This window comes from Cebus imitator, unplaced genomic scaffold, assembly GCF_001604975.1.
Source record: "Cebus imitator isolate Cc_AM_T3 unplaced genomic scaffold, Cebus_imitator-1.0 Scaffold34, whole genome shotgun sequence".
In the NCBI taxonomy this organism is placed as follows: domain Eukaryota; kingdom Metazoa; phylum Chordata; class Mammalia; order Primates; family Cebidae; genus Cebus; species Cebus imitator.
The window spans coordinates 7,732,658-7,746,034 of NW_016107349.1; the positions used below are offsets into that span (position 1 = coordinate 7,732,658).

A 13,377-nucleotide genomic window follows, 5' to 3' on the forward strand; every position below is an offset into this window, starting at 1 on the left:
TATTGATCAATGGAACAGAACAGAGACCTCAGATCTCTAGACGTCTACAGATCTACAGAGACCATGCATCTACAACCATCTGATCTTCGACAAACCGGACAAAAACAAGCTGTGGGGAAAAGATCTCTCCTATTCAATCAATGGTACTGGGAAAACTGGCTTGCCACATTCGGAAAACTGAAATTGGACCCATTCCTTATACCATATACAAAAATTAACTCAAAATGGATTAAAGACTTAAATATAAAACCCAAAACCATGGAAATCCCAGAAGAAAAACTAGGCAATACCATTGTGGACCTAGGCATTGGCAAAGACTTCATGACAAAAACTCCAAAAGCAATTGCAACAGAAGCAAAAATTGACAAATTGAGTCTGAAGATCTTCTGTATAGCAAAAGAAACTATCATTACAGTGAACAGGTAACCTACAGAATGGGAGAACATTTTTGCAGTCTACACATCTGACAAAGGACTAATATCTGGAATTTACAAGGAACTTAAACAAATTTGCAAGAAAGAAACAACTTCATCAAAAAATGGGCAAAGGATATGAACAGACACTTCTCAAAAGAAGACATTTACATAGCCAATAAAAATACGAAAAATAGCTCAACATCACTGATCATTAGAGAAATGCAAATCTCATGCCAGTCAGAATGGCGATTATTAAAATGTCAAGAAATAATAGATGCAGGCAAGGCTGTGGAGAAACAGGAATGCTTTTTCACTGTTGGTGGAAATGTAAATTAGTTCAACCATTATGGAAGACAGTGTGGCAATTCCTCAAGGATCTAGAACCAGAAATACCATTTGACCCAGCAATTCCATTACTGGGTATATACCCAAAGGAATATAAATCTTTTTACTATAAAGACACATGCAAACATATATTTATTGCAGCACTATTTAAAATAGCAAAGTTAGGGAACCAACCCAAATGTCCATCAACGATAGACTGGATAAAGAAAACATAACACATATACTCCATGGAATACTATGCAACCATAAAAAGGAATGAGATCATATCCTTTGCAGGGACATGGATGAAGCTGGAAGCCATCATCCTCAGCAAACTAACACAGGAAGAGAAAACCAAACACTGCATGTTCTCATAAATGGGAGCTGAACAATCAGAACACATGGACACGAGGAGGGGAGCAACACATACTAGGGACTGTTGGAGGCTGGGGAGCGAAGGGAGGGAACTTAGAGGACAGGTCAATAGGTACAGCAAACCACCATGGCATGTGTATGCCTATGGAACAAGTTTGCACCTTCTGTGCATGTATTCTGGAACTTAAAGTAAAATTTTTTTAAAAGGTATAACTTTTAAAAAGGATTTGAAGGGTCCATATTAGTCAGATATCAGTTCTTCCAAGATTTATCTATAATTTAAATGTATTAACAATGAAAATTCCATCAGGCTGTTTGCAGAAATACAGAAAATAATTTTCAAAACATTTTTTAAAAACATGTATCTGGAGTATGTAAAGAGCCCTTACAACTCAATGGAAAAGACAACAGAATTTTTTAGATGAGCAAAAGATTTGAGTAGATATTGCATAAAACTAACTATATAAATGTCCGTTAAGTCCATGACAAGACGTCTGATCAACAGCTTTAGTCATCAGAGAAATGTATATACTATACACCCACAATAAGGGTTAAAAGCAAAAAGAATGACAACATGAAGCACTGACAAGAATGCAGAGTAACTTGAACTCTTAAACATTGTTGATGGAAGTGTAAAACCACACATTTGGAAAACAATTTGGTAGTTTCTTACAAACCTCAGCATATTCTTATATATTATCCACAGTTGTGCTCTTACGTATTTACTATAAGGAGTTATAAACATATAATTAACATAAGACGCAGAAATTTCACTCCTCAGTATTCATCCAGAAGAAATACAAATATATTTCACACAAAGATTGAAAATTTAGACAGTTTTATTTGTAATAGTGGAAACCTGGGAGAGGAAACATTGTGGTATATTCATACAATGGAAAACTCTTTCGAAATAAGAAGGAAGAAACCACTGACACACAGAACATGGACAAATCTCAAAAGCATTATGCTGAAGGAAAGAAACCATTCACAAGAATACACAGCATATGATGCCACTTTCATGATGTTCTGGAACAAAGAAAACTAACCTATAGTAATAGAATTTGTATCAATGGCTGCTTGTGATTGGGAGTGAAAGGAACTGACGGAGTAGGTATACAAGAGAACTTTCTGAGGTGATAGAAATATTCTGAAGCTTGATTGGAATATTGGTTATATGGGTATATCTATTTATCAAAACTCACTGAATTGTATACTCAAAGTAGGAACATTTTATTGTAAATAAATTATGGCTCTATAATGTTAGTTTAAAAAAATCATTAGATACATTAGCTGGAAATAACTTAGACTTGGTTTTAACCAAAAAATTTTCTCTGTAATCTTATTTATTCTAGTAATTAGCTTCTTGTCTTCAAAGCAATGCAAAACTTCATTGTAGCTAAGCCTATGTTAGACTCTTACATAGAATTCGTTCAATGAGTAATTCTTATAAATAACTCGATTTACTTTACCCATATGAATAATTTATTTGCTACTTAGAGCCACATTAGTGCTAATATAAATCATACTACATGATAAACATGCTCACATATATTTAAAGATAAACATATTTGGACTTTAAACAGTAACTACATTTTAGGAGATGATCTAGTTCTGTGAGTTAGCAAATGGCTAAGTACTCCTCTCCTTCCACACATAAGTAGAAAAAAGCATTCATCAGCTGTCTGAGTCTGTTACCAGTGCTACATGTGAGGACAGACCACAGCACAATGAGACGAGGCAGAGGCAGTGGCTCCAACAGCATTGGCTAGATCAGGTTTTCTTCCTTCTTCTAGCCACCTCAAAAAACATTCACAGAAAGTTATAATGGTTACAAGACCAAAACTTGGAATCAAAGAATTAAATAATGCAAATAACCCAATTAATCTGCTAATCTCTATTACTGCAGAAATACTGTTAGAAGTAGTTTATTAATGAGGCATTTTTAAAATCATCCCACTCATCCTATCCTGCATTTCAAAAATATCACCTTAAAAAGGAAAATAAAAAATACTTTTTAGAGCATAAAGCATAACAGGTTGAAGTGGTTTTCATAAAGCTGCTTCCAGTGTTCTTCAGCTTTCTATTATGGCAGCATCATCTTGTGCAGAAGACATTAGCTCACTTGGACACATGGTCAGCATCCATAAATACATCTCAGTGATGATCAAGTTGCTGCCATCTGCATGATCATTTGCAAATAAGATGAAGAGAGCAACCTGAGTGTTAGCAGCAAGGCTTCAAGGTCTATACTACTCAAGCCACTCTCAAGGATAGAACCAATGCACAGCTTGAATGTTGGGGAACACACCAGGTAATGTTAAAGATTCACCAGTTTTCCTCTTGGAATTAATTCTAGTAAAATCTTCCACAGGATAAATTAAAAATACATTTCTCTCCCCATTTACTCTTCATTATTTTTAGCCCCGAAAGGCTCACAAAGTGTTCCATTGAAACAAGAATTGGCTCTGAACCAAAACCAAAAAGAAGGGAGGAAAATCCAGAGTATTATATGATGCCCTGTAAGTATTAGCATGTGGCTTCCACATGAAAGTTGTCAAACTGTGCAAATTCAAAGGAGTGAGTTCCAATTGCAGCCCAGCCATTCTTCGGAAAATTCACAGGGATGTCTGTCCACAGAGACTTGTCATTCAGCATGCCAGAGGCAAAACCACCCTAGAGTAGAGAGAAACACATTCCCTGAAACCATATGAAAACAGTCCCCTGAAGTCTGTTTCTTGATAATGTATGGCCCACTACTTAGTGGAGCAAATGTACTTCTCACTCAAGACTTACCACAGCAAAACACAATTCTACAAGTTTGAGCAAAAGTTTAAAATACAAAATAAAATTCTGGGAAGAAATTCTTACCTACCTACTTAAATCGTTCCTAATTTACAAGGAATATCTCAATATTTCCTGTGTTCCACCAAAATGTAAAACCAACAAAATTGCCAAACTTTTCATGATTATAAAGTTTTAGACAAAAATTCATTAAAATTAAAAAAATGTTATTTATAAGTAGTCACATGTACATGTGTTGTGGCTAACAGCCACCAGCTCTCCAGATCTGACTGCGCTGGTGCCAAAATATCTGCTTCTACCACACTGCCCATTTAAGGTTTTCATTAAGGAGCCTCTGCCCAGCCAGAAGAAAAATAATTAACCTTAGTTTTTGTGTTTTGTTCCCATGAACAGAATATTACTTCAAAGCCATATGAAGCTCCTACCCTTAAGCGGGAAAAACAGTAACCACCAGTTAAAGTGATGATGGGGCAGGGTATGGTGGGTGGAAGAAGGGAGGGATCTACAAGGTGCAGCTTACTGGTCACTGACAGGGAAAGAAAAAATTACAACTTCCTCAGAAGGTTGCCATTCCACTTAACTCAGTGCCTGGCACACGGTAAACAACAAATCTCAGCTCTTATTATCTTTATGATCATATATTTATGAGCATATATTCACAGCATACTAACTACAGCCAATCATTTATAACTAGCTGCTCTCAAAAGGCAAAGAGCTCAAAGTTCAAAGCACTGGGCCAAGAACCAGAATAAATCTTCTTTTAAGTCTTAGAAGTATAATAATAATGGGCTTTAATTTAGTTCTTTTATTTTATGCATGGAAACACTGAGGCTTAATAAATTTAAACTCTGCTTTATTAGGAAAAAAAAAAGAAAAAAAGGAATAAATTAAAACTCAAAGTCACAGATTTTTACTCCAAGTCACCTAGCTCCAAATTGAGAACCACATTCCTAGGACTACAGATCTGCATAGCTGTCTTCAGCTCTCGAAGTGCTTACTGAACATCTTCTGCTGCTATGAAACACTCAATATTAATATTGAGCCAAGGGACTCACAACACAAAGTCTATTAAGCACAAAACCTGTCTAACAGGACCTCATCTCTCCTCGCTCCCCAGGCTTCAGCCACCCCAGCCTCCAGGCTGCTCTTCACACAATGTCAGCTACACCTGTCTTTTGTACCAGCCGGTGGTCTGCTCAGATTGTTCTTCCCATCATTCAGGACTGCACTCAAGTACTACCTACTTAGTGAGGTCTTTCCTCACCTCCCTGGTTACAGAATAGGGGTAACAGAGCTACTTTATTTCATGACTATTTTTTCTTCATAATCATGTATATACTTATTTACAAGTTAACTGTCTCAGGATAGGCCTCAGCAAACTATGACCTACAGGCCAGCCAACTTTTTTTTGTAAATAAAATCTTATTGAAACATAGCCACAACCATTCATCTGCCTGTTGTCTATGGCTTTTTTCTCACTGCAACAGCAGAACTGGGTAGGAGCAGCAGACATCACATGGCCCACAATATTTACTATCTGGCCCTTTGCAGAAAAAGTTGCCAACCCCTGTCCTAGAAGAATATATGCTCTAAGAGAGCAGGAATCTTGTCTGTCTTGTTCACTGCTGTATCCCTAGGACTTAGTAAAGTGCATACAGTACGGGCTTAATAAAAATGTGTTGAATAAAAGAATAAAACATATTTAACCCTCAAAACAACCTCACAGAAGTTATCCCCATTTTACAAATAAGGAAACGGATACTCAAAGAGGAGAAATAACTTGCTAGAAGTCTCAGTATGTGTTAGTAAGGAAATATGAATGTTTGTCTGTCTGGTTTCAAACACTCTTACTCCTAAGAATATTAACTTAATTCATTAAGTGCTTATCACATATCTGGCACCAAAATTTCATATATATTTTCTCATTGAATCTTCATAAGAAAAGTGTTCTTCATGATATTATGGAGGGGAAAATTGAAGCTGTGCAACATAAAATAGAGTAGACTTCAAAGTCCATTGGGCTACCCACCATGAAACAGAGCTGGGGACAAGTCACCTGACATGTGCTGAGAAGAATTCAACAGGTGGCTGATGGTCAGTGACAAAATCCTCACATTAGCTATAATTTGGAATATGGACAACATAGAAGATGATGTTTTGTTTTTTTCATTTATGCGTAAAAGATTTATATGTCAAACACTATTTAATGCACTGGGAATTTAAGATGAATAAGAAAGACAAGGTCCTTGCTCTTATGGAGCTTATCTTCTAGTAGAAGGAGATGGACAGACACACACACACAGTGAGAGCTAAAGGATAGTAGCATGTAAAAATTAAAGCAGGTCAAGGTGACAATGGATGCCTGACAGACTACTTTAGAGCAGACAGTTGGAGAAGACCCTCAGAGTATGGGGCAAAAAGTTGAGATTCAGTTAAGCAGCAGAATGCTTACAGTTGATGAAACACAAAATAATAGGAGTAAGGGAGTAAAGTGGGTGCAAGCCAGCAAAGTCCTATCCAGCCCAGTGGCAACACAACAGCTAATTTCTAAAAGTAATGAATCATATTATATTAAAGACACACCAGAAGAAACAGCTAAAGTAGTGAAAAGTGGCTGTATCAGAAGTACAGAACACAGACTGGGGGTCAAGAAGAAGGAACAGGAGGTGAGGCAGGAGGCAGCTGTTTTCAATAAGTCCTGTTGGCTGCATAATATTCCATGGTGTATATGTGCCACATTTTCCCTGTCCAGTCTATAACAATGAGTTTGGGTCCTTTGTAGGGATATGGATGAACCTGGAAACCATCATTCTCAGCAAACTGACAGAACAGCAGAAGATCAAACACCGCATGTTCTCACTCATAGGCCGGTGTTGAACAATGAGAACACATGGACACAGGGAGGGGAGTACTACACACTGGGGTCAGTTGGGGGGAAATAGGGGAGGGACGGTGTGGGGTGGGGAGTTGGGTAGAGAGAGCAAGGGGAGAAATGCCAGATGTAGGTGATGGGGAGGAAGGCAGCAAATCACACTGCCACGTGTGTACCTATGCAACAATCTTGCATGTTCTTTACATGTACCCCAAAACCTAAAATGCAATAAAATAAATGGAAAAAAAAAAAAGAATAAGAACATTGAGCACACATTCACTTAGTATTACCAAGGGTTGTTCATATTGTACAAAACTCAATTTTAATGGGTAGAGATGTGCTTGATGATATAAAGCATTAATGCCCATAAAGAAGTTAGTTACATGTGGTTATTAACAAGTGAATATCAATCAGTAAAATGAAAACATATTCACATAGGAAAAGCACAGTGTTATAGGGTTATATATTTAGATCCACAACACACAAAATGTAAGAGCCCATGAGCCTTCTCTTCATACCCTTCTGTTCACAAAAAGTGGATGTTCTCAAAAAATGATATTTAAATTAAAAAAAAAAGTCCTGTTGATATTTTAACCAAGTATGCAAAGTACCTAAAGAAAATTTAAAATTTTTTTTTAAATTTCATTCATGATTTCAAAAAAACTCAGAAAATTACTAAAACAAACCTAATCAAAAGTGTGCAAAAAATAAAACTGAAGGACATAGTGGCAAATCTTAATAAATGGTGAAACATAGCATGCTTTTGTTCCCGCGTTTGCTCATGGAAAAACACATTATTGCAGAAAAAAAAAAAAGTTATTTTTTCCCAAATTGAAGTATAAATTCAATTTAATACCAGCAGCATTTTCAAGTAATTGAAAGTTTTTTTAAAAAGTCAAATCGAATAATATATATAGTGGAATAGCAAAGATAATTTTGAAAAAGAAACAATGAGGAAGTTGCCCCACCAGATATCCACTCATTCATTTACCAGGCATTATTTGGGCTCTTGCTTTGCCTGGCTGTAAGGCACTTTTCTAGGTGCTACAGAGCCGGCAGTGAGGAATATGTAGAAAGGCCTGTCACTAAAGGAGCTATGTGCTAGTGAAGGGAATAGGATAAACGCATAAACAATCAACAGAATATGTGTGATGTCAGCTTGGCATAAAAGTTTTGGAGAAAAATAAAGCAACAGAAAAGAGACAGAGGTGAGATAGGGCACTGTTTTCGATCAAGTGGTCAGGTAAGAAAACTCTGAAGGAGGCAAGGGAGTAACCGTATCATCAAAGCTTTTAGAATGTGAACACAATTAGAAGTGTGATTTTAGATAATAAGAGACAAATAGCAATGTGGAGAATAAAGAAAAGTTCAGAAACAAGCATATGTACCATATGCTAATTGTTACCTTTAAATTATGGGCAAAAGGATAGTCTATTATAATAAATGATGGCTATCCATTTTTCAAAAAATTCTATTCAATACTTCCCCTTACAAGTCACAAATAAATTTTTGATGTATTAAAGGCTTACACATAAAAATAAATCCTAAACTTTGTTTAGTTTTGGGGAAAAAAATGTTTCTAACCTTGAGACGCAAGAAGGCCTTATTTAAAACATGAAACACAAAAGCAATGAATAAAAGGTGAAATATTTGACAGTATCAAAATGTAAAACTTATAATCATCAAAAATATCATAAGCAAAATTAAAGTACACATGATGGAAGTGCATAGTTGTGACATATGCAACAGACAACAGGTTACTATCTAGAATACATATAAAGTTCACATAAGTTTGTCAGAAAAAGACAAAGAAGTGAAAAGGCAATTTTAGAGAAGAGAAAATACAAATAACCAATAACATTAGATGTGCAAGTTCCCTTATCAAGGAAATACAAATCGTACCTATGAGTTTGGAAAAAAATCTTTGAATTCAATAATAGTGAATATTATTATAATTGCTATAAAATGGCTACAGTTTGGCTAGTGTAGTATGGTTAAATAATCTATGCTACACCCAAATCAAATCTTCAATATACATACTGCAAATGCTAAAAAAATAAAAAATAGTAGTGTCATTTCTGGTGGTTGATTGAGAGGAGAGAACAAATTCCAGAGTTATTGGAATCTGATTTTTAATTTCTATTGCAGCCTAAACAAAATTGTGAGAGAGCTATCTCGGGAGAGACCAGCACATCATACATAAAAATTTTCCCTGCACAGCATCCTTTGGAAGCGCTGCCAAGTAATAACTCATGATCACCCAGTGATTTTGAGGAACATTTTATATTATACTAAAATTAATCTGGTATTTTCCTGGACAAAAATATTCATGCAAACCAATTTCTAAAAAACTATGCTTATAATTGAAAACCAAATTATTCTTAACCATCAAAAATAAACGTGTATGACTTTGCTTACAACTATAAGCTCTATGTACAGTCTTAGTTCAAGCAAACTTGAAAAAATAGTTCAATTATTGACTTTATCAATTATGCCTCAGTTTAAAAAAACAAAAACAAATTAAAAAAAAAAAAAGTAGTGACCTGATAAAGCCAACTGCTGATGGTTCTCACGTAGGTTACCTTTACGCTCACACACATAACCATCCTAGGGATGAGTAGTTTCCTGGCACCAAGGCAGATTCCTTGTCTCTCTTCATTACGTGTCACACTTAGGCACAACAAAAGAGCATTTTACCTCCAGATCCTCCAATCAGCAATACTTACCCTAATAGTTAATGTGAGTGTATACCACTTTTTTGCTGTAACTTCAACATGTCCTAAAGCATATATAATCCATCCGGCTGTAACATAAAAAGATTATCCTAATAGTTACATTTTTGAGATCTCAGTCACAGAATCATACAACTTAGTGCGATTCTCAAGTGGCATCTGTATGTAGTAAAGTCAGCCTTAATAGAGGTCTATGTCCCCTAATTCCCAGATCTACAACTAAATTAAGCCAAAACATCTTTCGTTTAGCCATGCATTTAATAGCATATACTTAGATCCCACTCTGAGCCATATACTATATGTGAGCTCACCAAAGAACCAGTGAAATAAACTGAAAAGCCAGTGACAGTATGAGGTGTTAGCATCTATAGTTTAAGTATACATTTATACATGACTGGATTGAATATGGAAGACAAAAGAGAGAGAACATAAAATTTCCAGCCAGTCTAATTGGTTACATGGTAATAGTAATAACTTAGAGGGAGAAAACAGTAAGTTAATTTTTTGAATTACTATTATTTGAATGCCTATGAGAACCCCAGGATAAAGTGTCAAGTAGGCAGTTTAAAACAGACAGTGGGGACTGCAGACACGGATTTAAATTCCTAGTTCCAGTTCTACCACTAACTAGCTTTGAGCCACAGGCAAGTCAATTAACCTCTCTGGCTCTCTGTTTTCAATTTCAATATCAGTCAGGTAACTTAGATTGGTAATGCTATGAATATGTAACTCTTGTTCTAATATCCTTACTACCTTCTTCCTCTTTAATTTTTATTTTATTTATGGAATCAAGGCAAAAAGCAGCAAATTTTTTTTTAATTAAGGCAGGAAGAAAACCAAGAGACTGAGAATCAAGAAAAGTCACTACATCGCCAGTAAGGTCTAGTTTCAAACAAGTGGTGTGTACCAAAACCAATTTGAAGTGAACACAGTTTAATCTGAACACATTGGAAGCACCCATTCTGTATAAAATATCATCCTACCTAACACAAGGGCTATAAAGATGACTGAGAAAAGTCAAGTTATTTTCAAGCATTAACTAAATTCAAAAATGAGATTTTTCCATTTTAAGCAGATCAATCCCGCTTCTTGTATTTCCATAAGTACAGCAGCAACATTCTTATACTCTTGTTTTTGTTTATGGTGCCTCCTAAGCACTCTCTCCCTACCACCTCTACCTCAGAGGGTTCTGATGTTATCTATGCAAATCCTATCCTCACAGCCCAGCTCAACTCTACAATACCCTAAAAAGCTTTGTACAATTATTTCCTCTTTCACAGAGCTGCCGCTTCTCTAGGAATTAAATAACTTTCTATAATTGAAAACTATTTGATATTTGCTTACATCTCTTCCCAATTAGATGTCCAAGCACCTTGGCTTGAACTCTTTTATCACTCCCACAAATAACAAGTAGCTGCTCATAGTAACATAGCCCATGGTAAGTCATATGTTATTAAAAAAAAAAAAAAAAAAAGTCACTTACCTAAATCACCTGTAACCCTGTAAGATCCATTTGCAAAAATCCAGAAGAAAATTCCTCTGGCACTTCTAATCAAAATACCACCTTTATTTACTCTTCCTGCAATGAACACACCTCCTGTGTCAGGGGTCTCTATGTAAACATCGCACTTTATAGTCAGATTGGTCCTGAAAAATAAAATGGTTGATTAGTTCTCTTAAACTATACCCTTCCTAACATAGTACAGATATGTCATTTCACAGCACATGCTTCCAAACTTCTAACTGAGGTGAGAAGGTGATTGGCTGAGCCTGTGCCTATAGCAGAGATGGACTTCAAGAAACTTCATTGACAACAGTTTTAAATGTTACATGACTTAAGTCATTTCATTGTCTCTTTAAATGATTACTGGACAATAATAGTTATACGTTTCTTGAGAAAACATTTCATTAAAATAAAACTTCTCATCTTAAGAATTCAGTATTTTAAAAAACCACTATTGTCTATGAACACATAAAAAGTAAAAGTTCCATACAATTCTGAGGAAAAGTGTTTATTCAAATTTCCATCAACAAAGAGAGGCAATGAAGGCAATGCTAGGAGCCTCTGGGAGAACATAAGCTACTCTGGGGCCAATTTTCACATTTAAATATAACAAAACTTTAAAACTCCACAAGAAAAGATCTAAAATTATTTCTCTGCAAAGCCCAGAGTAGACTCTCTAGGAGGGCTTCTTAAACTCAGTTCACTGGCCCTACCCCACAGCGTGGTTCAGTAGATCCGGTGCAGCCCCTTGAACTTGCGTGTCTAACAAATTCCTAGGTGATGCTGATGCTGCTTGTCCAGGCATGCGACTTTGAGAACCATTTTCCCGTATGAAGTATCTGTCTATAAGGAAGCAATAAAATCCTGGTTCTAGGCTCACTGATCCACGAGAGTCTATCAAAGATAGGAAAAGATTCGGCCATCTAGGGACTATCAGAGCTTTTACAGTGAGCTCTCCTCCAAGTTTCCTCTTACAAATGCTACCAGGTAAAATACTTCCCTTTTGGGATGCTACAGCAACCCCAAACCAACATGACCTCTGAAAATATTTCACTTCCTACTCAGTATCTAACTGAAATGGAAAGAAACAGGAAAGCTTGCACACAACCAAGTCATAAATCAAGCAATAAATCTCGTGTAAGACTGGAAACACCAATAAATCTATTCTGGAAATGGGCTGGGGGGACGGAGATCTACAATTATGTGGCCTTTACATTCCTGCGTCTTTTCAGTGAATTTTGCACAGTCACATTTTACTACATAGAGGAAAATATTACAAAAGTACCTGCAACAGTACACAGTGAGGACAATCCACACTTAATTATCTAAGCAGAACTGGGTTACTTTACAGGAAGATCAAATGCTAAGTAATTCAAGCCCAGTCTCTCCTGTCCTCTGATATCAGAGGAAGTTTTCTCTCCACTGATTATCACCAGCATGAAACCACTAGCAATCAACACTGGTACTTACATTCCTCACCTCCTTTCTGGTTCATCACAAGTTTGAAAGTGCTACAAATATCATCAGCACCCCAAAATTATTCTACTTAGAGCTGGAATGAGAAAAGATCGAACTTTTTCCATTTTTATATACCACATTCCACAATAAATGATTCTTGCATCAGAACTTGCCAGGTAATTTTGTAGATAATCATGAAATGGAATAAAAGTGTGGTTTATTCTTCCATAGCCACAATTTCTCAGTAATGCTGAAAGAACAAAAACTAGCCAACATATAAGGCAACTTTGATCAAAGAGAGAGTTCAGCTGTGTGCAGGGAAAGGTAATTTTGTGACTGTCATTAAAGAACTCCAATCAATGCACACTATCAAGATAGAAGTAGCCAGCTATAGTACAATCTACCTGTATAATCAAATTACTGTGCTGGTACATAACTAAATCTAGGTATAAGAGAGGAAGTTCTACTCAAAACACAACTCTAAAACCTGTGGGTAGTGTGCACACATTAAGAGTAGATTTACTAAAATAGCACTACAGATAAACTAAACAAATTTCCCATTTCCTACCTTTCGGAAGAAGACGATTAAAATGAGGTTGCAAGATGTATTCCAAAGAGAATGGGCTACTGAGTCATACCGACCCAGCTTCTAGCCCTGGTTCTGTCACCTACAAGTGGGATCTTGGGTAAATCTTACCCCAAAGATGATGCAGTTTCTCAGTCTGCAAGGTGGGGATGATGATATCTCCACCATGAAGTGGTTGCGTGAGAAATCCATCAAAGTGCCTAATATTACCCAATTTTTATTCCCTCTTTTTCCCACAATAAGTGGGCACAGCAGCCAGACAACGGAAATGAATAAGGGATTTGTGTGGACCTCTGAGCAGATCTGGC

The 13,377-nt window shown here is 36.3% G+C and overlaps 1 protein-coding gene across 3 annotated transcripts in view; it reads right to left on the minus strand.

The window, feature by feature from the left end:
• Positions 1-1,936: 1,936 nt before the first annotated feature.
• Positions 1,937-13,377, minus strand: part of GALC (galactosylceramidase) — a 65,261-nt gene continuing 53,820 nt past the window's right edge. For all 3 annotated transcript variants that reach the window (XM_017524619.2, XM_017524620.2, XM_037737105.1), the window contains 3 exons: positions 11,005-11,168; positions 9,516-9,592; positions 1,937-3,788 (listed from right to left, as the gene is read on the minus strand). In XM_017524619.2, coding sequence (XP_017380108.1) covers positions 3,642-3,788; positions 9,516-9,592; positions 11,005-11,168 — 388 coding nt within the window. In that variant the 3' untranslated portion in view covers positions 1,937-3,641. The remainder of the gene's footprint in view (positions 3,789-9,515; positions 9,593-11,004; positions 11,169-13,377) is intronic.